Raw genomic sequence first — 21,887 nt, 5'->3', positions numbered from 1 at the left:
TTAGGCTCAACCTAGACCTTAATAAATCGCAATAATTAACGCAAATTCAACAAAAGTCCGCAATATTTGCGGGGGCTTGCAATTATTCAAAGGTCCCACAATTTTTCTGTGTTTTTCTGCATTTTCCGGCTGACCGGAAGTCGTTGTGCATGACATTGCAGTATGGAGAAACGCTCTGTATTGACGTAGGAATTTGCACTGTTTAAATGCATACAATATGTGTTGTCTAAGATAAAAGAACAACTAAAGTGAATATGTGTTGAATTTATTAAAATGTTATGTTTACAGAAGATCTTGCTTACATGTTGTTTTACAGTCACATTGTCTGGTTTGAGAGCTACAATATTCACTCAGGATTTTTTGCAACATTATTGGAGTCCATGTTTTGAAACTAATTAAACAAAACTAAAGAAGAAAACTATGAAAAAAACATTTGCAGCTATTTTTGTAATATTCAGTATGATTATTATAGCAAAGTGATTACATGACTTATTATTTTGGAGGCAGTAGTTCAAAAATCACATAAAAATGCCACAATTTTTATCAAAAATTTGACAAAATTGGCCGCAAATTTAAGGTTTTTTGCCGCAAGATCCTGGACGGACTGACTAGTCCATGCAATATCATAAATTATCATTGTATGTGTTTAGTAAAGTAAGGTACATACTGATGCATCTATAATAATGCATGGTTCATTGTAACGTTTCATTGTTAGTGCTAAGTAAAGTGTGATGGATTTTCATGTAATTAAAAGAATCTATGCTGCTTCACAAGTTACTACTGCCTATCACACACTAGAATACTTTGAAAATAGTTGTTTAAGACTCAAGTCTGACACCCTCTAACATCTAGAGACAATGTGTCATGAGACAGAGGAAAGGGGAAAAAAAGTGGACAGAAATTGTTTCAGCCTTCAAAATCGCTATTAAGTATGCTATATGCTATAGCTAGCTAGCTAACCACTGCCCCCACCCTGAACAAGACATCTTGTAAGCTAACATTAGCTACTGGAATGTTTGCTATTGGCCCATGGGCTAACCGTTCATTTCAGTTGAAGATTTCTTTCTTCAGTAATATAAATAGTTAGCTAACTAGCAACAGCAATAATAGCTAATTATTAGCTAGCTATAGCTAATAATTTTAGCTAGCTAGCAATTCAGTCGTGGAGACTTGAAGGCGCAGCTGAGGAGGCAGTATGACAACAAAGAAGCGGAGGGGACAGCGGGCCTCGTTTCCCCTTTGGAGGTGTGGCTTTCAGATTATGACGCGTTGCGCTCTGTCTCTATGGCATACTTACAAGGAATTTCAGAGGCTGCAGCAATTTCTGTCCACTTCTTTCCTTCTCCACTCCATCACTGCAAAAATGTGAGGACATGTCAAAGAGGCACTCTTTTGGGGTGGGGTGAGAATAGCGCCAATTGGTTAATGCCAGAGCCCTTGAATACCCCTTGTTCTATTCTGCGGCTCTGGTTAATGCCAGTCGTTTCTCTTAGACTGTGGGGAAAAAAAGGAGAAAGTGGAGTTGTGGAGTGAACAGGAGTGCCTCTTTGACATGTCCTCTCTTTGTGCCATGATAGAGAAGAGAAGGAAAAAAGTGGACTGAAACTGCTGCAGCCCTCGAAATCCCCTGTAAGTATGCTATATGCTATAGCTAGCTATCTAACATCTGTAGGGGCTGTTTACAAGCAAACCTTAACCACTGGAATGTTTGCTATCAGCCCATGAGCAAACAAGCTTAGTAATTGTTCCAAGTAAAGATTAGGCTACTCGCTTCAAAAAATGTCATCATGTAACCATTTAGCTATATGAATGAAGCTAGAAATTTGCAGCTGAAATGTATGGTTTGCATGTAGGCTAATATCAAACATTCCAGTTGTTAACGTTAGCTTTCAAGTAACCCTGTTTGGGATGGGAACAGTGGTTAGCAAGCCAGCTACAGCATATAGCATTCTCACTGGATTTGAAGGCCGCAACAAATATCTGTCCATTTGTTTTTTCCTTTTTGAAGCTAACAGGCAAATAGTGATCCTGCAAGATCCACAGTCTTTGCAAAATGTGATTCTGTGACTAAAAAGTCTCTGACTCATGACCCAATGTCTTTAGATGTGAGGTGTCAGACTTGAGTCCTTTAAAATCTATTTCAAAGTATTCGAGTGCGTGGTAGGCATTAATAACCTATGAAGCAGCATAGATTCTTTTAAATGCATGAAAATGCATCACACTTTAATTAACACCAACAATGAAAGGGTGTGATGAACCATGCATTATTAAAGATGCAATATGTACCTCACTTTACTAACACATACAATGAAAACTTACGATATTGCATGGACTAGAATAGCATTTTATAAATCCTTATTACAGTTGGTAGTTGATATGTGTATGGTGTGAATAGATATTAATAATGCATTATAAACCCCATCAGTCAACCTCTAGTTTAGAACTAAAAAAGCATCCATAAGACACTTGACACGTATAGGCCTAATTCGTATGTTTTATGACATGGCATTATGTATGTTTATGAGTGTAGTCATAAAGCATTATAAATGCACTATAATTCACCATGGATGCCCTCATAATGTAGATGTGGTCTTCATGGAGAGTGTTACCAAATTAATACTTAAAGATATGTATGTAGTTTGAACTTCTTGATTTTGAAAGTGACATTTTTTTTGTAAATGCTGCATTGGACTAGAGTTGCTAGTTAGCCAACACTTTAAGTGAGGCTGTGGTAGGCCCTGTTAACAATTAGCCTACAGAATAATGAAAAAAGTAGGCCTATACAAGGCCCAGCAAGCAATAGTCGTGATTTAAACGTATTGGCTATATTTAGCGCCGATTTAGTCTAGCTACATGTAAACAAAATCTAGACGATTTAATTTTGAAATTGATTAAATGTAATTTTCACCATTGCAGATGGCGTGCGGTATGATATTCAATCACGTATGGAGAGTCAACAGTAATTAAAATATGTTTATCTCCATTTTTCGGACATGGTCTCTACATAGCCGTATAATTGATGATGTCTACACTTTGGCTATGGTTAGACGTCTACCAAATTTTCACTGACAGACCAAATTCAGCCGTGATTTAGTCTAGACGTCAGGTCTTCATGTAGATGGCTATTAGATGTTTTTTAAACCAAAAAATGCTTGCTGGGGGAACAAAGCATCCGCTGCATCTTGGAACCGAAGCCACCAAACCCAACACTTTCTCATTCCTGACTTGTCAAATATCGTTGTTTGGTCAGCGGACTTTTACATCTACATATGAAGCGCTAGGTATCCCTCTGCATCTGTTGTTGATGTTCCGAGACCCCGTGTCAATTTACGCTTGTTACATGCACTGTGTCTTTTAAAAATACACTTCCGTTTTCACAGGAAATGTACAGTTTCTGCTCCTAAGATGTAAACAGTATTTATTAAAATAATCTTACAAGGTCTGTAAAACACCTCATATTTACATTAATTTCCTCGTGCAACAAAGGCATGTGGTTAAGTTTAGAAAAAAAAAAACATGGTTTGATTTGGACCCATCCACTCCTTTAAAGCTTTTTAAATTATGTTGTTATCTGGCAGCATTTTCTAACTGATGTGGTTATACATTAACACCGCCTTGCCACAAAATGATGGGTTTTTTTGTGTTGGTGAATAAATGAATATATATATACATATATATATATATATATATATATATATATATATATATATATATACATATTTAATTATATATATATATATATATATATATATAGCAGTGGAGATATCCTATGAGATTAAAACAGCAAGGGTCAGGAGGCACACAGGCATGCACAGTGTGGATGATGTTAATCTGTTCACACTTACAGCTGCCAAACTTGAGAGGACATGAGTGAGAGTCCATGGGAAAGTCTTCAAGGTGCATTGGACACTCAGCTTGAACTGTTAGCCTGGCAGTACAAACAGACAGTTTATTTAATTAAATAAATACAGAGAGCAAAATTATTTTCTTTTCTGCACTGTCCAATGTTGTATATAAGGTTTTAAAGGAATTCTTCACCTACCGAACGATCAATTGTATGTCAGTTCTGATAAATTTGTGAAAAAAAAAGGTAGAGGTGGTCTGTGTTTAACAGCAGCAAAACTGTATTAAAGCATTTGTTTGCAAACTCACACAACTCATGCAGTATAATCCAAGTCTCATTTATCCAGTCATATACTCAGTATTTCACAAACTTGCATTTTTACTATAACTACAATATTTAAAACATTTCCACAGTGTCACACAAGGATGAGAAGCGCGCCTGGGCTGTTTATGCAGAAGTGTTTTAAAGGTCCAATGTGTAGGATTTAGGGGCATCTACTGGCAAAAATGGAATATAACATTCATAATGATGTTTGTATTTGTTTACAATCACCCAAATTTAAGAATTGTTGCATTTTCTGTACCTTAAAATGAGCTATTTATATCTACATACAGAGCAGGGGCCTGTTTCAGATATCAGGGTTAACAAACTCTGAGTGTAACCCTGAACTCTGAGTTGATGAACCCTGAGATGGAAACTCAACTCTGAGTATGTTCACTCAGAGTTAAGCTTGTGTGCACTGAATGAAAAAAGCCATCAGTGGTAAATGGTTAATGGACCTGCACTTATATAGCACCTTTCTAGTCATCCGAACACTCAAAGCTTTTTTTACACGAGAGTCACATTCACCCACTCACACACACACATTCATGCATTCTCATGTATCCCATGTAATCATGATCCAGTAATCCATGCAATTCCAGGCGGTCCACGAAGGAGACAGGCTGTGGTGGTGGATGGGTTACAAAACACAGAACTGTCCCCAGGAGACCAGTGTTTGGAACAGTGTGAATCTTGAGTTAATTTTTAGTCATTTTAAGGTACGTCCTCATGGCATCAGCCACTGTAGGTCTCCTACATGCTTGGCACACAGGAGAAGTTTCAGTTCGGCAATGTCTCCTCTAAATACAACTAAATCCTTCACACTGGATCTTTACGTAGTAAGGTTTTAGCAAAAAATGTATGTGTTTGGAAAGTACTGAGGATATGACTGAATCAGTGAGACTTGGATTATACTACACAAGTTGTGTGAGAGTTTGTTAAGGGGTGCTTTGAAATAGTTTTGCTGTTGTTGTTTTGCAGTCCTGTATGACTTCAATTCATCAAGAATGGTCTCTGTATTTGGATTCTTCATTCACCATTGGGCACTGCCAGAAAAACAGAGCTTTCTTCCTGAATCCAAGGTAACAGGTGGTGAGTAATAGATCATTTTGTGAATGAAGTATCCATTAAGACCACTTTTCTTTACAACACAACTTAATTATCTCACTAACATAACTAATGTCTATGGCTTCACCAGCTGACAGTTTGATACAGCTGGGAGGTGTGGAAAATTATTGTCATAAAATGTGAGGTAACAAGCATAGTGTGCACTATTGATTTTGGCTATGAAGGTGTATTCTCTTTGAGGGCTGTGGAAGGGCACCTCTGCTTTGATTTTAAGTCCCCTTATTATCCAAGCCAATATGTCAACTGTAAATTTTAGTTATTGTGTTGTTATCGTGGCCTCCCCGCTATTAGGTAAGCAACCGTCCACATCAGAGAGTAAATGTAATTTATAGAACTCTAGTTTCTTAACAGTTTTATTAGCTATACCATTATTATTTAATAACTGGAGGCAAGATTATGGACTCTGTTTTCTGAAACAAGGCACAGACAATTTTTGGTCTGTGTCTTGTTTCAGAAAACAAATATGTTTATACTGCCAGCTGTAGAGCCACAGTTGCTATGGCAATGTCAATCGCTAGCTTTGGTCCATAATGAAAAATCTCAGCAACTATAGACACTTTTTGCATTTGTAAACAGCGATGATGTATTTTGTGGGCAGAGCCGAACTGGTGGCAGAAGGGCACAGTGTGGTGTCAGGGTGAGACGTCCTCATATAAAATAATGTCCAGCTGCAACTTCACTGTTGAAGTTCACTCTCACAGGTGTCATAGTGTTGCATCCAGCAGCAGGAAGCTATTTTCAGCAAAAAAGCTCTGATAAACCTACTATACCCTACTTGCTCAGCAGCAAACAGTAGACAGACACAGTTAGAGACTAGTTGGCGAACATATTGGAGCTTTTAGCAGCTAGAGCTGAGTGTTTTTCTCAGGAGTTGGTAGGGACCAAAAACAAAGCTAAAAGAGAATAATAACAACAACAACAACAACAACAACAACAATAATAATAATACATTTTATGCGTATTGCATTTTTATGCAATCAGGTGGACCCCAACATGACTTCAAATAAAATGATCATATTGGTCTGTAACTGCTGGATTTTTAAATAAGCAACACCTGCCCTATCAAATTAAAAGACGATGATATGTGAATGCCTCATTCACTACCTGACACTGCTGACCCCAAGTAGTCAAAAAAATCACTTATTGTAGTTCAAATCCATGTACATATCAAAGTGCACTGAAAAACTCTCACTGTCACCTCCATTTCACAAACAAGTTGTAAGCAGCTTTTCAAGCAGCTGTATGTACTGATAGACTGATTCCTTGTCCATCTGCCTGACTCTATACTGTGTGTTCCTGGAGTGATGGCTGCCAAGTCACATAAAGAAAACTGCCGTTTGGCTTCTTTCAATGTGTGATTTTGTCCTTTTTTCTTCTTTTTTTGTGGAGAGTTCAGATGTTACCCACTGCCTTAGAGGATAAATGTAAGCAGTGTTAGCATAGCTGAAAAAAAAAGTGGCTGTGTTGGTACAGATCTAGTTAGTCATGATCAGAAACAAGCAAGAAAGAGCAGGAACAACCCCAGTGTTATATGAAACACAGGTGTAAAAAAGCCCTATAAATCTCCTTTCTAAAAAAAAAGAATAAAAAAATAAATAAAATAAAATTCATAAAATTGCCCTCGGGAAGACGCTATAGAGCTGTTGCAGCAACCAAGAACATTCACAAAATGTCTTTAATATCAACTGGCACTGGAATCATGTCTGTTATTTTTGTCTGTACTGTGCATGTTATGTTATTTATTGCATATATTTCATGTTGCTATGATCTGTTTTAACCAACTGGTGAAGCTGAAGGCAAATTTCCACAGAGACAGAAATGAAGCACCGCTCACCTGCCGGCCCAACTTTCTCATTACAGCTAAACAGTACGCAAAAATATGTTTTGTAAAGCATTTAAGGTGAGAAATAGGCAATGCTGTAGAATCCTGATTCATATTTGATCAGCACTGCCTAGCTTGACAGTTTGACCACAGTTCATGAGCAATGATTAACATAATTAACAGCTGCGTTAGAGACTCACTGGTCGTGACTGGTTGTTTTCCTTCAGCTGTGGTGAAAATGCAATTAGAGGCACTATGAGGACGAGGAAGAGGAGGTGACTTTTTCAGATTATCTGTCTCATATAATACTGTGTAGAGTTATTTTCACAGAAGTATATAACTGCAGTTTCAGGGCAATTTGGTGATTTTGTGTATACTGAATAATACCATAGCACCTGTGACTGAGATTAGTATTAAAGCTGTTGTTGAATCTTTGCTTCAAGTGGTGTCTGGACTGACCCCCCCTGTACACTGTCTAGACAGATGAAGCAAAAACTTGTAACACATTTCAGGTTCTTGGAGGATGATGATGATGATGATGATGATGTAAACTTTCTGTGGATTCAAAGAGCACAGTGGGACAACTGAAGTAACATGTTTTGATGAATGCTGCTGTCAAAAATGAAACGTCGGTTCTTGAAACGTGAGACTGATCCCAGCTGTAGTTTGATCACTGTAATGGAGACATCCAGGACAATGACATAAGATTTCTTAGTAAAAAGGAGTTGTTAGATTAGATTAACATGCTAGAGCTAATGGTGCCATATGAGAAACATATGGGGAAGGCCTCCAAATGCAAGAAGGTCAAGTATGTATGGAAATTAATCCTGCATGTCTGGGGAGGTTGGGTGCAGAAGTTGCTCTGCAAAGCCTTCACTGTAGTAACAGACGCACAAGAAAGAGGAAGTCACCTGGGTGATTGTGTCTAATGCTGAAAGACCAAAAACTAAACTGGCCCGAGACATCACCAATTCTGTGTCCTAGCAAGGCATCAAAATATGCCTGGTATTATGTGGCAGTCAGTGTTTGTCTGTGATGATCCAGTGTCAGCATGTGTATAGAGTACAATTAAGTCCCAAGTTTGGAATTCTGGGGAACTCCACAGGTCATAGTTGCACTGGAAGAGCTAGAATCACCAATAAGAAAGATGGAAAAATATTTTGCAGATATGATTAAAACCAATTAAAATAAACCCAGTTTTTTATCCAAGGTTTAACACATTATACCATTAACACTGACTAGAAATAAAGAGCTGTTAAAACTGGGTAAATGAACATTTATTATCACTTGCATCATAGAAGTAGGTACCTCATAGTATAGAGCAATGTTCCATCCTCCATGATCCTCAGCAGCTTGTTAGGCATGGTCATGTTGTGAGCAACAGATTTCTTGCCGTTATGGAAGAAGGTGTCAGGGGTCCAGATCTTACTGGCCATCAGATTGTTGAGAGGCAGAATGTTCATTGGTCCATGGAATTTCAATCGCTCATCCTTCCAGCTCTGACGGAAGAAAACATCAACAGTGTACTCCTGACGGAGAGAAACAGCAGGGACAGCAGTGTTAAAAGGAGCTGTGGACCCCTGGGCACCTATGTGTGGATATGTTGACTTGTCAGCAGGAGAAGCAATGAAATTAACAAAATATTTTGGGGGCAATTTTGGCCCCCACGGTCTAAAAAATGGGGGCATTTTCAAAATGTTTGGGGGCCATCAAAAAATTGTAATTATGTTCTAACAATAAGCACATGAAAAGCAAAACCAACTAAGATAGTGTCTTCACTCTTCAGTAGAAACCACTATAAATAAAATAAATAATGGGTTACATAAAGTTATGGTTGTAAAATATCACTCAGATTTCCTATTATTCATCCAGTTTAAATGTGATGATTTAACCATTAATCTACTGATAGCAGTACTAAATTCCTTAGATGCAATCCTGGAAGTAAGTTAATTTAAAATTTAACATTCATTCTACCTTAATTTTTCATTAATTTGTCATTGTGTAGACGCAGATCACCCAAGAAATGGTTAATTTAAACTTATGGTACAGCAAAGCCCCCTCCCCTTCTCTGTCAGATTACTCTCACGAAATCAGTGCAAGCTCGTTGATTATGTTTGGAAAATGAGTTGTAGATGCGACGGTAAATTAATTTAATGAAAATAAAATTACACTTTAATGTCAGATTGTAATACTGTTTAAAATATAAATACATATAGTTGTTTCTAAAACTTGGGGGCAATTTTGTCCCCCGGAACATGGCTTTTGGGGGCATTCTTGGCTAAGCTGCGGGCCAAATGGCCCATGGCCCTTGCTAATTTCTGACACTGATCATCAGTGATGTTTTGTTTTGTTCACTTTCAGGGTGTCAGCAAGCCAGTAGGCCAGCATTTGACAGGCCATGACTCTGGCACCAGTGCACCTAAAAAAAATATATAGTGCTTATCTAAACATCAAACAGCATCTTCTTCCACACCTTTTTACAACGTTCCAAAACTGACAATCCAACAAACATAACCATTTTACACAGGGACTAACCGGGTGTGTGTGGTTTTCAACTTCTCTATCAAGCTCTTTTTAAGTCTTTGCACAATGACTCTTTGATTGATGGCAATCATGCCTAGAGTGTAGGCTAGTTGATGAGGACGTACCAATTTTTCTATTATTGTTATGTCTTCCAGGCGAAGTCTGATGGGGATCATGCATTTGGTTGTGTGTGTGTGTGTGTGTGTGTGTGTGTGTGTGTGTGTGTGTGTGTGATGCGTGTACTTGTCTGTCCACAGTTCATCTTGTAAGCTCCTGGACTAATCAGCCTAATATTTTGTGTGCATATTTATAACTGTGTGTTCAAAGATCTCTTGTGGTTGCAGTGAGTCTGTTGAAAAACCTATTTTATTGACTGTTGTATATCGTCACTGACTGCTGACACATCACTCATCTTAACTTGCCAACAGAGGTCAGTTAAGAGTTTCCTGGAAATCAGCTCAGCTAAAAACTGTTGCAGGCCACATTTTGGCCTTTGTCATGGCTCAAAAATTGAAATCCATAGGAAAGTTTGGTATCACTTTAAACCGGAGCATCTGCAGATTAATTCCATACCTGATATATTATAAGTCACTACAGTTAGGCACAATATGAGATAAATTAGTGCATTGTTTTTGTCATCCTGACAGCCATGTTTACTGTAAGGGAGCCAGGAGAGACAATTCCAACGTGCACAGATGCACCGCGTTCCAGTTGCATTCAGGTTTTGTTGATTTGGTCATTTTGCATTGGTATTTGTGCTTCTACCAGTAAGTAGGCAGGTAAAAGTTTTCTTTTCTGTTTGGGAAAAGTTTACTTCACTAGCACATTTCAGAGACAAAAGCAGTTTATTTTTTTATCGATACAGTCAAAAGTCCAGTTATGAACAACATAGATGGCTGTGTTTTAGTCTAGATTCTCTCACACACTGTATGTACATATATCTACTAAAAGTCATGCATCTCAACATGTATATAACCCACGTAATCGGGAAGGCTGACCAGTGCGCAGGATGACAGGAGTTGGAGGTAGTCCGGATTTCTTACTCTTGCTATGTGTGTCAAGTGTTGCATAACTAAAACTGAGCAATAATTGAGCAGTAAGTTGTCTATTAATTCCACTGACAGACTAAATCTGTGAAATCATACATGTGGGTACATTGTGTTTTCAAATCAGTCATGTCCTGTTGTCCTGTTGTGTCTCCAGCCTCAGATGGAGTGTGTCGCGTGATGGCGGCTTGGCTGAGCGCGACACCTGGCCGGGTTCAGACCTGTCTGTCAGTCTTAGATCCAGCTGTTCCCTGAGGCAAAGTGTCAGCCATGGTTTAAATCAATATCACTGAGGCCTTCAGTCCCTCCAGCCATGTGGAAACATCTCTCCCTCACTCTCATTACTCCACATCAAAAACCACATCACACCCTATGAGTTAGCCATCTTTTCTACCATCAGAATCTTTGGTTTTGACATGGCAGGCAACAATGTTTAAAAGGTAAGTGCAGAGAAAAAAATAACTGCTTTAGTATAATATCAATTAGTAATTACAATTTTATTACCAGCTAGAATAAAATATAATTGTCTTAAAAAATTTGGTTATGAAAAGGTAAACTATATTTACATACAATGGACAAGCAACCCCTCACAACTGTGTGAACTATGACTGTTGTGTACCAGTCAAAGTATTTCATTGTTCAATTCAATTTTATTCATAAAGCCCAATATCGCAAATCACAATTTGCCTCAGAGGGATTTACAGCATACGACATCCCTCTGTCCTTAGGACCCTCACAGCGAATAAGGAAGTTTATCCTATTAAAGTGGTGTGTAACTGTGTAAAAATTAGCATATGAATTATTGAGTTATGGCCAAAATCATGTTTTTGAGGCCATAGTGACCTTGACCTTTGACCACCAAATTCTAATGTCTTCATTACTGAGTCCAAGTGTACATTTGAGCCAAATTTGGAAAAAAAAATCCCACAAGGTGTTCTTGAGATATCTTCATGAGAATTAGAGAGTTGAGGTCACAGTGACCTTATCCTTTAACCTATGACCACCAAAATCTAATCACTTCCTTGTTAAGTCCAATGGGATATGTGTGCCCCAACCCATTCCCTAACAAATAAAAACATGCTGGTGAGAATCATCTACTGCTTGCAAACAAACTATGTTTACAAACAGTCTTACTCACCAAAACACATTGTGCAACACATTATACATAGTACATTTCCTTCCTCATGAAACATTTACAAAGTCGATATTCTGAGTATGTAAAATCAAAAATTGTTTACTTTCATGTTTACTAGCTTTCAGTTATTATCTTACTTGCCTGTACTTTCACATTGTAGCATATCTGTGTGTTACTGCTACCTGTTGATCAGTGGAGTAGTGCAACACCATTGGTAAGACTGTGCATTGCATCATCCAAATGCCTATGCACAGGAGAGACATTGCTAATTCCATCAGGAGCAACCCATAGCAACCCACAGCAGCCACGCATAACTCCAGTGATTGAGCATTGGGCTGTGAGCGCTTCCAAAACATGGGTAGACCTACACATGTGTCACGACCCGTCCTCCGTGATGCTGTGTGTGTGTGTGTGTGTGTGTGTGTGTGTGTGTGTGTGTGTGTGTGTGTGTGTGTGTGTGCTTTTGTTTTTTTTTTCAGTCATTTGAGTGAGTGGGTGTATGGCTGGTGTGTTTTTGTTCTTGTCTCTACCTGTTCTCTCCCTCCCCTCTCTTCTCTCAATCAACACACCGGCCGCCCAGCAGTAATCAACACACCGGTCTGCTATCAAGCCATCATCCTCACCTTCAAGTATCCCGCAGCAACAATCAGTCTCCGCTGGATCGTTGCCGTTTACGGTAGTACGTCTAGCTCCTAGTTTGCTGTTTTGTGCCCAGCTTAGCCTCTGCCTGCTTTTGTTTTTTCCCGCTGGAACTAATAATTGTTTCTGTCCAGGATCTCCTGCTGCCAGCCACGCCACACCAGACCCCCTCTGCCCTGTACTCCGCCGTCATCGCTTGTACATGCTGTGTTAACACTGTCTAACACTAAAGAAGTTGATTTTTTTTTCTTTTTTTGCCTTAATGTAGAGATGACAAATTAGATAACATGAATTTATCATATGAATCGTTTTGTCATAGTGCTTCGTAACTGTTTTAGAGGGCACTGAAAACTTTGAAATCCAGAGCAAAACTAACCGGTTCTTGCATCCGCAAACCAGTTAAGTTGCAGTTATAGTTTATATCCATGTCTGTGAAATCCATGCTTCACACACACATCTTCCCCATGGCAGCACAGAAGATCTATACAGTCAGCAGAGTTTCAAGGTGGGGACCCAAGATCAGCATCACCCATTGAGGTGACCAGTGAGGTCACAGTGACCTTGACCTTTGACCCTCCACCACCAAATTCTAACCAGTTTATTCTTGAGTCAAAGTGAACATTTGTGCCAAATTTGAAGAAATTCCTTCGAGGCCTTCTTGAGATATCCCATTCAAGAGGATGATACAGATGCAAGGTCACAGTGACCTTGACCTTTGATCACCAAAATCCAATCAGTTTGTCGTTGACATCAAATGACTCCTCCTCAAGGTCACTTTGCGCTGTGCTTATACTGCGGTTACAGCAGATATCAGGATGGCGTTGTCACAGAAGCGTAGCCCCCACCGTCCAGTTCCCCCCCGGATGACACCGTTAACTCTGTCAGCACTGTTGCTGACACGAGCATGAACATTGTGAAAACAGTGTGCAGACAACTCATATGCACTGAATTTTGAATAGAGCTCATTTTAAGTTCTTTTTTTGGTAAAATGAAAATGGCAACAGGAAGCCCCTATTTATTTTTTCACCCAGCTGAGACTCATGAATCAGAATGTTAATTTTTATGACCCAGCCAAACCGCAGATATATCAGGAATCCCATATCACTAGCAAAGACAGAGATGGGGTTGAGCAAAAGTGTCCCAGTGAAGAACACAGTGAAACAACATTGTGGTGTGACCCACTTAATTAACTAAGTGAAAACACAAATGAGCTAAAAACAAACAATAAATAAAACCAAAGAGCAGGAAAAGGCAGATTTCTATATCTGGCAGCTCCTCTTCTGGCACCAGAAGTCAGTTAGTAGCGGATGGTAGCTTAATAGCCAAAAATGCAAAACACTAGTTTCTTCCCAATTTAATGGTTAACAAAAAAAGAAAACAAAACGAAACAAAAGAGCTTCGAACCAAGTCAGGGTCGTGTCCCGAAAACAGATGGTGGTTTCTGTGAAATTACCATTTGGGCTGGAAATTGCCAAATCACCTGTTTCCTCTTGATTTAACTATTAACTCAATATTATAACTAAAGTAGCTGTTACCAAGATTTTACCAAATTATGACCTTTATAATTACGAGTTTGTAGCTCTCCCTCCCTTGACCTTTCTTTGATCACCAAAATCAAATCAATCTGTTGTTGAGTCCAAGTTAGCATTTGTGCCAAATTAAAAAAAAATTTTCTTGAGCTATTCTTCAGATATCTCATTCACAAGAATAAGACAAACAAGGTCAGAGTGGCCTTTTGACCTATGATGACCAAAATCTAATCAGTTTATCGTTGAGTCCCAATGGACATTTGTGCCAAATTTGAAGAAATTCCCTTAAGGTGTTCTTGAGATATCCTGTTCAAGAGAATGAGACATCATAATCATAATCATAGTACATACATCATGGAAAATAATTTCTCTCAAATGGGAACAGAACTTAAGAATGATACTTGATGGGATTTACACAAATAAAGTAGGGGGGTGGGAATAAAACAGGAAAAAATTAATCAGGACTGAGTAGAACAGGGATGACATCAGGCTTCTTTGTGTAGCTGGAAATATTGTTTGGCAAAGACTAAAAAACTAAATTATTCAACATTGTGTAACATCCTTATAGGTCAAACTCTGTATCCTTCTGTCTAACATCAGTGTGTTGTACTCCCCTGACTTCATTTCCACAAAGGATACAATTCTCTTAGCACACAGTGCAAATTTACTTTAAAATAAATTCACATTCATTTTTAATATAAGCCTATAATGCAAGGGAAGTGCAGACCTTTGTTGGTTAGGAACTGGGTAACAAAGGCGGGTAGAGCTGCACACTCACAATTACATAGGTAATAAACTATTAAAATCTTTGTAACAATCAGTTTGGTGATAATATTGGGTTGACAGTTCAATTAAGAGGAAACAGGTGATATTCCAGCCCGAAATGGTAATTTCACATGACCATTAAACAGGCTATTCTCATAAACTGTTCTTATGTTTTCCTACAAAAAATTAATCCACCCAGTTTGTACATAACCCATGTATTTTGGAAGGCTGCGATCCTGTAACCAATGTGCTGACGGGAGTAAAAAAAGGAGTGGTCCTGAGCGGTCTTGTAAGGAGGTCGGTTGGGGTGGTGGATAGTTCACAAGACCATAGACTCTCCCCCGGGACTTTCCTCTGGAGATGCGTGTGAACTTTGAGTCATTTTAAGGTGCATCCTGACCATGTCACAGTCTGCTCTCCTTCTCCCCTGCTCTGCTGCTCAGCCACACCCCTCATCAGCTTCACTGCTTTCACCTGCTGCTGTCACCTGCTCACCATCTCCAATCAAGCCAGCTTATATGCAGCCTCACTCCACTCACTCTTTGCCAGATTGTCTTCGCTCTCATGCCTGACTCTCCAGCGTTTGTTTCCGGACTGCTTCCCTGGTATCGACCCGACTCGCCTCCGACCTTTGCTTCACGTCTCAGCCCCGGTAAATCCACCAGCCTTCTGTCCTTGACTACGAGTATTGCCTGCCTGCTTTCTGTCCGTCGTCAGTCTGTGGCTGGTTGGCACTCAGCCTGTTCCTGCTCTGCCGGTAGACCCACTGCGTCAGCTACACCCCGTCAGCTCCTCACCTCTGGTTCCGTCAGCCTACCCGGCTTCGTCTCAAGGTCCGGATCCATTCTCAGCCCTCATCTGTACCAACTGCCAGGAAGACTCCCAACAGCAGTGAGTTTGAGACATTTCCCCTCCAACACACTCGTTGAGCCTGTTGAGAACTGTGGACAATTAACTGCTCACGAGCCTCACTGTGATTCCTGCCTGCCCTGTTGGTCTTGTGGTAACGTCCTTGCCTACCACACGGGAGACCAGGGTTCGAATCCTGCCATACCCACTGACACAACAAGTGATTGTCTGTGTGCTTGCATTTACCTGCTGAAATGCAACCTGGTTCTGCAATTGGGTTCATCCTACACCCGTTACAGTACAATCTGGCCAGCTATGGACCCAGCACACAATCCCACACCACTTAGTCGCCTTGAGACTATTGAGGGCGTCCTGCAGCAACATGAAGCCATGATGACTGCATCTGCTGCTGAAGCCAGACAGTCTGCTGCTGAGGCCAGGCAGGCTGCTGAGGCTCAGGGACAAGCGCTAGCAGCATTAGCTGGACAGATGCAACAGCTAGCAGCTCAACTTTCCCAGCTCTCCTCTTCCACTGGATTTGCCTCCTCTTCTGAAGCATCGGCTCCTGCACCTGTACCAGCCTCTTCTCCGCCCAGAGATGCTCCTGAGCCCTGGGTGGGTACCCCGGAGCATTACGACGGTGATCGAGAGACTTGTGGGCCCTTCCTCACGAACTGCTCTCTTCTGTTCGCCCTGCAACCCCGCACCTTCGCCACTGAACCAGCGAAGGTTGCTTTTGTCATCAACCACCTGATGGGCAGAGCTCGGCTATGGGGAACAGCTGAGTGGGAGAGGCAGTCTCCAGCCTGTGCTTCCTTTGACCTGTTTGCTGCTGAGCTTCGCAAGGTTTTCGGCTTTGAGAATTGTGGTTCTGAGTCTGCAAGGGGACTGATGGGACTGAGACAAGGCGAAAGAACAGTAGCAGATTACTCCATTGATTTCCACGGGCCAGCCATAGCACTTGGAACAGCTCAGCCCTCTGTGATGCCTTCCTCCATGGCTTGGCTGACTACATCAAAGATGAACTGGGTTCGCATGAGACCCCCAACACCTTGGACGGGGTGATTGAGTTAGCCATCCGAATCGATCTTCGAAGCCAGGCTCGTCGACGAGAGAAGCGTCAAGGGGGAACCCAACGTTCTCTTCCACCCCGCTCCCGTGGGGGTGCTTCTACAAGCAACTCCACCTCAATGGGTCAGCAGCCTGGGGATCCTGAACCCATGCAGCTGGGTCGCACCTCCCTCTCCCTGGAAGAGAAGGAGCGCCGCCGTAGGTCCAACCTCTGCCTCTATTGTGTGGTAGCGGGACACTATATCTCCAGCTGTCCAGCAAAAGCCAGAGCTCACCAGTAGCCGGGGAGACCCTGGTGAGCTCAACTGCCCTGTCACCTCCCCAAACCCAGAGACCCGTGTTCCAAGGCCGCCTCCTCCTTCCAGATGGCCCCCACACCTTGGCCATCTTCATTGACTCTGGGGCTGATGCCTGTATTATTGATGAGGAGGTGGTCCTTCAGCTGGGGCTCGAGCAGGTTCCTTTGCCTCACCCGGTTCCTGCTAGAGCCTTAGACGGACATATCTTGGGCACCGTCACACATCAGACCTCTCCTGTTCACCTGCTGCTCTCTGGTAATCATCACGAAACAGTCCAGTTCCACATTCTGAGCTCCTCCTGCCTGCCTCTCATCCTGGGATATCCATGGCTCCGTCTTCACAACCCTCACATTGACTGGGCCACTGGGGCCGTTCTGGAATGGAGCTCCTCCTGTCATCAGAGGTGCCTGCAGCAAGCCTCAGCTCCGCTTCACTCCTCCAGCTCCAGCTTTTCACCTGACCTCACCGGGGTGCCACCAGTGTACCATGATTTCCGCCAGGTCTTCAGCAAGGCCAGAGCTACGTCTCTGCCCCCACACCGCCCCTACGACTGCGCCATAGATCTCCTGCCTGGTACGTCACCTCCCAAGGGGCGCCTGTACTCCCTGTCGGAGCCCGAGAGAAAAGCCATGGAGACTTACATCAATGACTCTCTGGCCGCAGGCATCATTCGTCTTCATCTCCTGCAGGAGCAGGGTTTTTCTTCGTTGAGAAGAAGGACAAGACATTGAGACCCTGCATAGACTACCGAGGACTGAATGAAATCACTGTAAAAAACCGTTACCCACTGCCACTCATCTCCTCTGCCTTCGAACTGCTCCAGGGGGCCACCATTTTCTCCAAACTTGACCTGCGCAACGCCTACCACCTCGTCCGCATCAGAGAAGGAGATGAGTGGAAGACGGCATTCAACACCCCTGCCGGACATTATGAGTACCTCGTAATGCCATTTGGCTTCACCAATGCCCCTGCCGTCTTCCAGGCATTGATAAACGATGTGCTCCGAGACATGCTCAACCGATATGTCTTTGTGTATCTTGATGATATACTCATCTTCTCCCGGTCCAAAGAGCAACACATTCACCATGTACAGTCCGTCCTCCAGCGCCTCCTAGAGAACTCCCTATATGTAAAAGCTGAAAAGTGCGAATTCCATGTCTCTTCAGTGTCTTTTCTGGGGAACATTGTGGCACAAGGCAACATCCAGATGGACCCAGCCAAGGTCTCAGCTGTCACCTCCTGGCCTGTTCCTGAAAACCGCAAACAGCTTCAGCGTTTCTTGGGGTTCGCCAACTTTTACCGGCGCTTCATCCGCAACTACAGCTCTGTGGCAGCCCCTCTTACCGCCCTGACCTCCTCCAAGGTGCCTTTCCAGTGGTCACCTCCAGCTGCAGCAGCCTTCCAGACCCTCAAAGGTCGATTCACCTCGTCACCCATCCTCCAGTTGCCTGACTCTGAACGACAGTTTGTGATCGAGGTGGACGCCTCAGATGTTGGGGTGGGGGCCGTTTTGTCTCAGCGCTCTGGCACCGACCAAAAGCTCCATCCCTGTGCCTTCTTCTCTCGCCTGTCCTCTGCTGAGAAAAATTATGACATTGGTAACAGAGAACTGTTGGCAGTCAAGATGGCCCTAGAAGAGTGGCGCCATTGGTTGGAGGGCACCAAGGAGCCTTTTCTTGTGTGGACTGACCACAAGAATTTGGAGTATATACGCTCCGCAAAAAGACTGAACTCTCGCCAGGCCCGCTGGTCCCTATTCTTTGCCCGTTTCAACTTTGTCCTCTCTTACCGTCCAGGATCCCGCAATGCCAAGCCTGATGCCCTCTCCCGTCAGTTCCTGAGGACAGAGGATTCTGGTGATAGACCTGAGCCCATCCTCCCTACATCCTGCCTTGTTGCCACGTTGACCTGGGACATAGAGGAGAGGGTGAGAGCAGCCACAGTAGGACAGCCGGGTCCCAGCTCCTGCCTGTCGAACTGCCTTTTCGTCCCTCCAGCCTTGAGATCGGAGGTGCTACAATGGGCCCACTCCTCCAAGCTCTCCTGCCACCCTGGTGTGCTACGGACACGGCATGCCCTCCTCCAATGTTTCTGGTGGCCCACCTTGCAGGAGGATGTCCAAGAATTCATCAAGGCCTGTCCTACTTGCAGTCAACACAAGACCTCCCGCCGGCCGCCTGCTGGGCTACTTCAACCTCTTCCTGTTCCTCACCGCCCATGGTCTCACATATCCTTGGACTTTGTCACTGGTCTTCCCACCTCTGACGGCCACTCAGTCATCCTGACCATCGTGGACCGCTTTAGTAAGATGGCCTACTTTGTGCCTCTGCCCAAGCTCCCTACTGCTAAAGAGACTGCTCAGTTGGTCCTGCTCCATGTTTTCCGCCTGCACGGCCTCCCTGTTGATGTCGTGTCGGACCGTGGGCCCCAGTTTTCTTCTGTGTTCTGGAGGGAGTTCTGCAGTCTGCTGGGCGCCACCGCCAGTCTGTCCTCTGGATTCCACCCCCAGACCAATGGACAAACTGAGCGCATGAATCAAGAACTGGAAACAGCCCTGCGGTGCATGGCCTCCCAAAACCCCTCCTCCTGGTCGTCACAACTATTGTGGGTTGAGTATGCTCACAACTCCCTTGTCTGCTCTGCCACTGGCCTCTCTCCATTCCAGTGCGCATACGGCTATCAACCTCCCCTGTTCCCCGCCCAAGAGAAGGAGATTTCCTGCCCATCTGTCCAAGCCTTCATCCGTCGCTGTCGCAGAACATGGCTCCAAGCTCGCTCCACCCTCCTTCGTTCTGTGGGTCGCTATGCTGCCACTGCCAACCGCCGCCGTACTGCTGCACCTACCTCCCAAGCCGGTCAGCAAGTGTGGCTCTCCACCCGAGACTTACCTCTCCGAGTGGAGTCCAACAAGATGGCACCTAAGTTCATCGGGCCTTTCGCGATCCAGAAGGTCATCAATCCAGTGGCTGTCCGTTTGAAGCTCCCGCGTTCCATGAGAGTTCACCCAACCTTCCATGTGTCCAAGGTTAAGCCGGTCCACAGCAGTCCCTTGGTTCCTGCGGCACCACCACCTCCCCCTCCACAAATGGTCGATGGTGGGCCAGTGTATAGAGTCCGTCGTCTGATTCGCTCCCGTCGGCGGGGTAGAGGTCTCCAGTACCTTGTGGACTGGGAGGAGTACGGTCCTGAAGAGAGGTCCTGGGTTCCTGCTCGCCATATTGTGGACCCCAATCTCGTGGCTGACTTTCATCGGCAACACCCCGACCAGCCAGCCAATGGGTCTGCTCGTCGGGGAACCCGCATCTTGCCCCCACCTGTCCAGGATGATGAGGCCCATTCCATGGGGGAGATGTCAGACGTCGGGGAAGCCCTCCTCCGTTCCCCCTCCTCCCACCTGGCTTGATGGTTTTTGGATGTCGGGAGCCATCCCTTGAGGGGGGGTTCTGTCACAGTCTGCTCTCCTTCTCCCCTGCTCTGCTGCTCAGCCACACCCCTCATCAGCTTCACTGCTTTCACCTGCTGCTGTCACCTGCTCACCATCTCCAATCAAGCCAGCTTATATGCAGCCTCACTCCACTCACTCTTTGCCAGATTGTCTTCGCTCTCATGCCTGACTCTCCAGCGTTTGTTTCCGGACTGCTTCCCTGGTATCGACCCGACTCGCCTCCGACCTTTGCTTCACGTCTCAGCCCCGGTAAATCCACCAGCCTTCTGTCCTTGACTACGAGTATTGCCTGCCTGCTTTCTGTCCGTCGTCAGTCTGTGGCTGGTTGGCACTCAGCCTGTTCCTGCTCTGCCGGTAGACCCACTGCGTCAGCTACACCCCGTCAGCTCCTCACCTCTGGTTCCGTCAGCCTACCCGGCTTCGTCTCAAGGTCCGGATCCATTCTCAGCCCTCATCTGTACCAACTGCCAGGAAGACTTCCAACAGCAGTGAGTTTGAGACATTTCCCCTCCAACACACTCGTTGAGCCTGTTGAGAACTGTGGACAATTAACTGCTCACGAGCCTCACTGTGATTCCTGCTTGCCCTGTTGGTCTTGTGGTAACGTCCTTGCCTACCACACGGGAGACCAGGGTTCGAATCCTGCCATACCCACTGACACAACAAGTGATTGTCTGTGTGCTTGCATTTACCTGCTGAATAAAAACTGTTACACTGCTAACCTGGTTCATTTGTGCTGCAATTGGGTTCATCCTACACCCGTTACAGACCATGTTTCTTTTCTTAGACCTAACCTCAGTAACTTCATTTGCCTAAACCTAATCTCCGTTGCATTAAGTCAGTTACATAACTCTGTATAACAAATTTGTGGGATATCATACGAACCATTCTAAGAGGAGATGTATTAAACTACCATCTGCTACTAATTGACTTCCAGTGCCATATGAGGGGCTGCCAAGAACAGCAAATTGTCTTTTCCAGCTCTTTCATTTTATTATTCTTATTTACTGTTTGTTTTTAGCTTATTTGTGTTTTCACTCAGCTAATTTAGTAGGTCGCCCCACAATGTTGTGGACAGTTTTCATCGTGTTCTTGATCACGACACTTTTGCTCTACCCCATCTCCCTCCTTGCTAGTGATACGCAGATTGCTGTTATATCAGCAGGCGCAGCAGTTAATCTATGGATAAAGCCGGTCATAAAACTTGACATTCTGATTACTCGGTTGCAGGAGGGTGAAATACTAAACAGGGCTTTCCTGTTGCCATTTTTATTTAACCAAAAAGAACTTGAAATGATTTCTATGCAAAATTCAGTGCATATGGGTTGTCTGCATGGTTTTCTACATGGAGGTGGCTGAGCCAGCAGCTAGCAGCTGATGATGCTAACGCCATAAACAGCACTTAACAACAGCAACAGTGCTGACAGAGCTAACGGTGTGTAGGGAAAACAGCCTGCTAAACTCCTCCAGA

At 43.5% G+C, this 21,887-nt stretch overlaps 1 protein-coding gene across 2 annotated transcripts in view; it reads right to left on the bottom strand.

Moving 5' to 3' along the window:
• Positions 1-21,887, bottom strand: part of gabra2a (gamma-aminobutyric acid type A receptor subunit alpha2a) — a 110,346-nt gene that overhangs the window by 55,626 nt on the left and 32,833 nt on the right. For both annotated transcript variants that reach the window (XM_049596300.1, XM_049596299.1), the window contains exons 5-6: positions 8,424-8,644; positions 3,846-3,928 (exon numbers count right to left, since the gene is read on the bottom strand). In XM_049596300.1, the coding sequence (XP_049452257.1) occupies positions 3,846-3,928; positions 8,424-8,644 (304 nt within the window). The remainder of the gene's footprint in view (positions 1-3,845; positions 3,929-8,423; positions 8,645-21,887) is intronic.

This window comes from Epinephelus fuscoguttatus, linkage group LG14 (genome assembly GCF_011397635.1).
Source record: "Epinephelus fuscoguttatus linkage group LG14, E.fuscoguttatus.final_Chr_v1".
In the NCBI taxonomy this organism is placed as follows: domain Eukaryota; kingdom Metazoa; phylum Chordata; class Actinopteri; order Perciformes; family Serranidae; genus Epinephelus; species Epinephelus fuscoguttatus.
The sequence above is the reverse complement of the archived record's forward strand: the minus strand, read 5'-3'. Positions and strand labels throughout refer to the sequence as shown.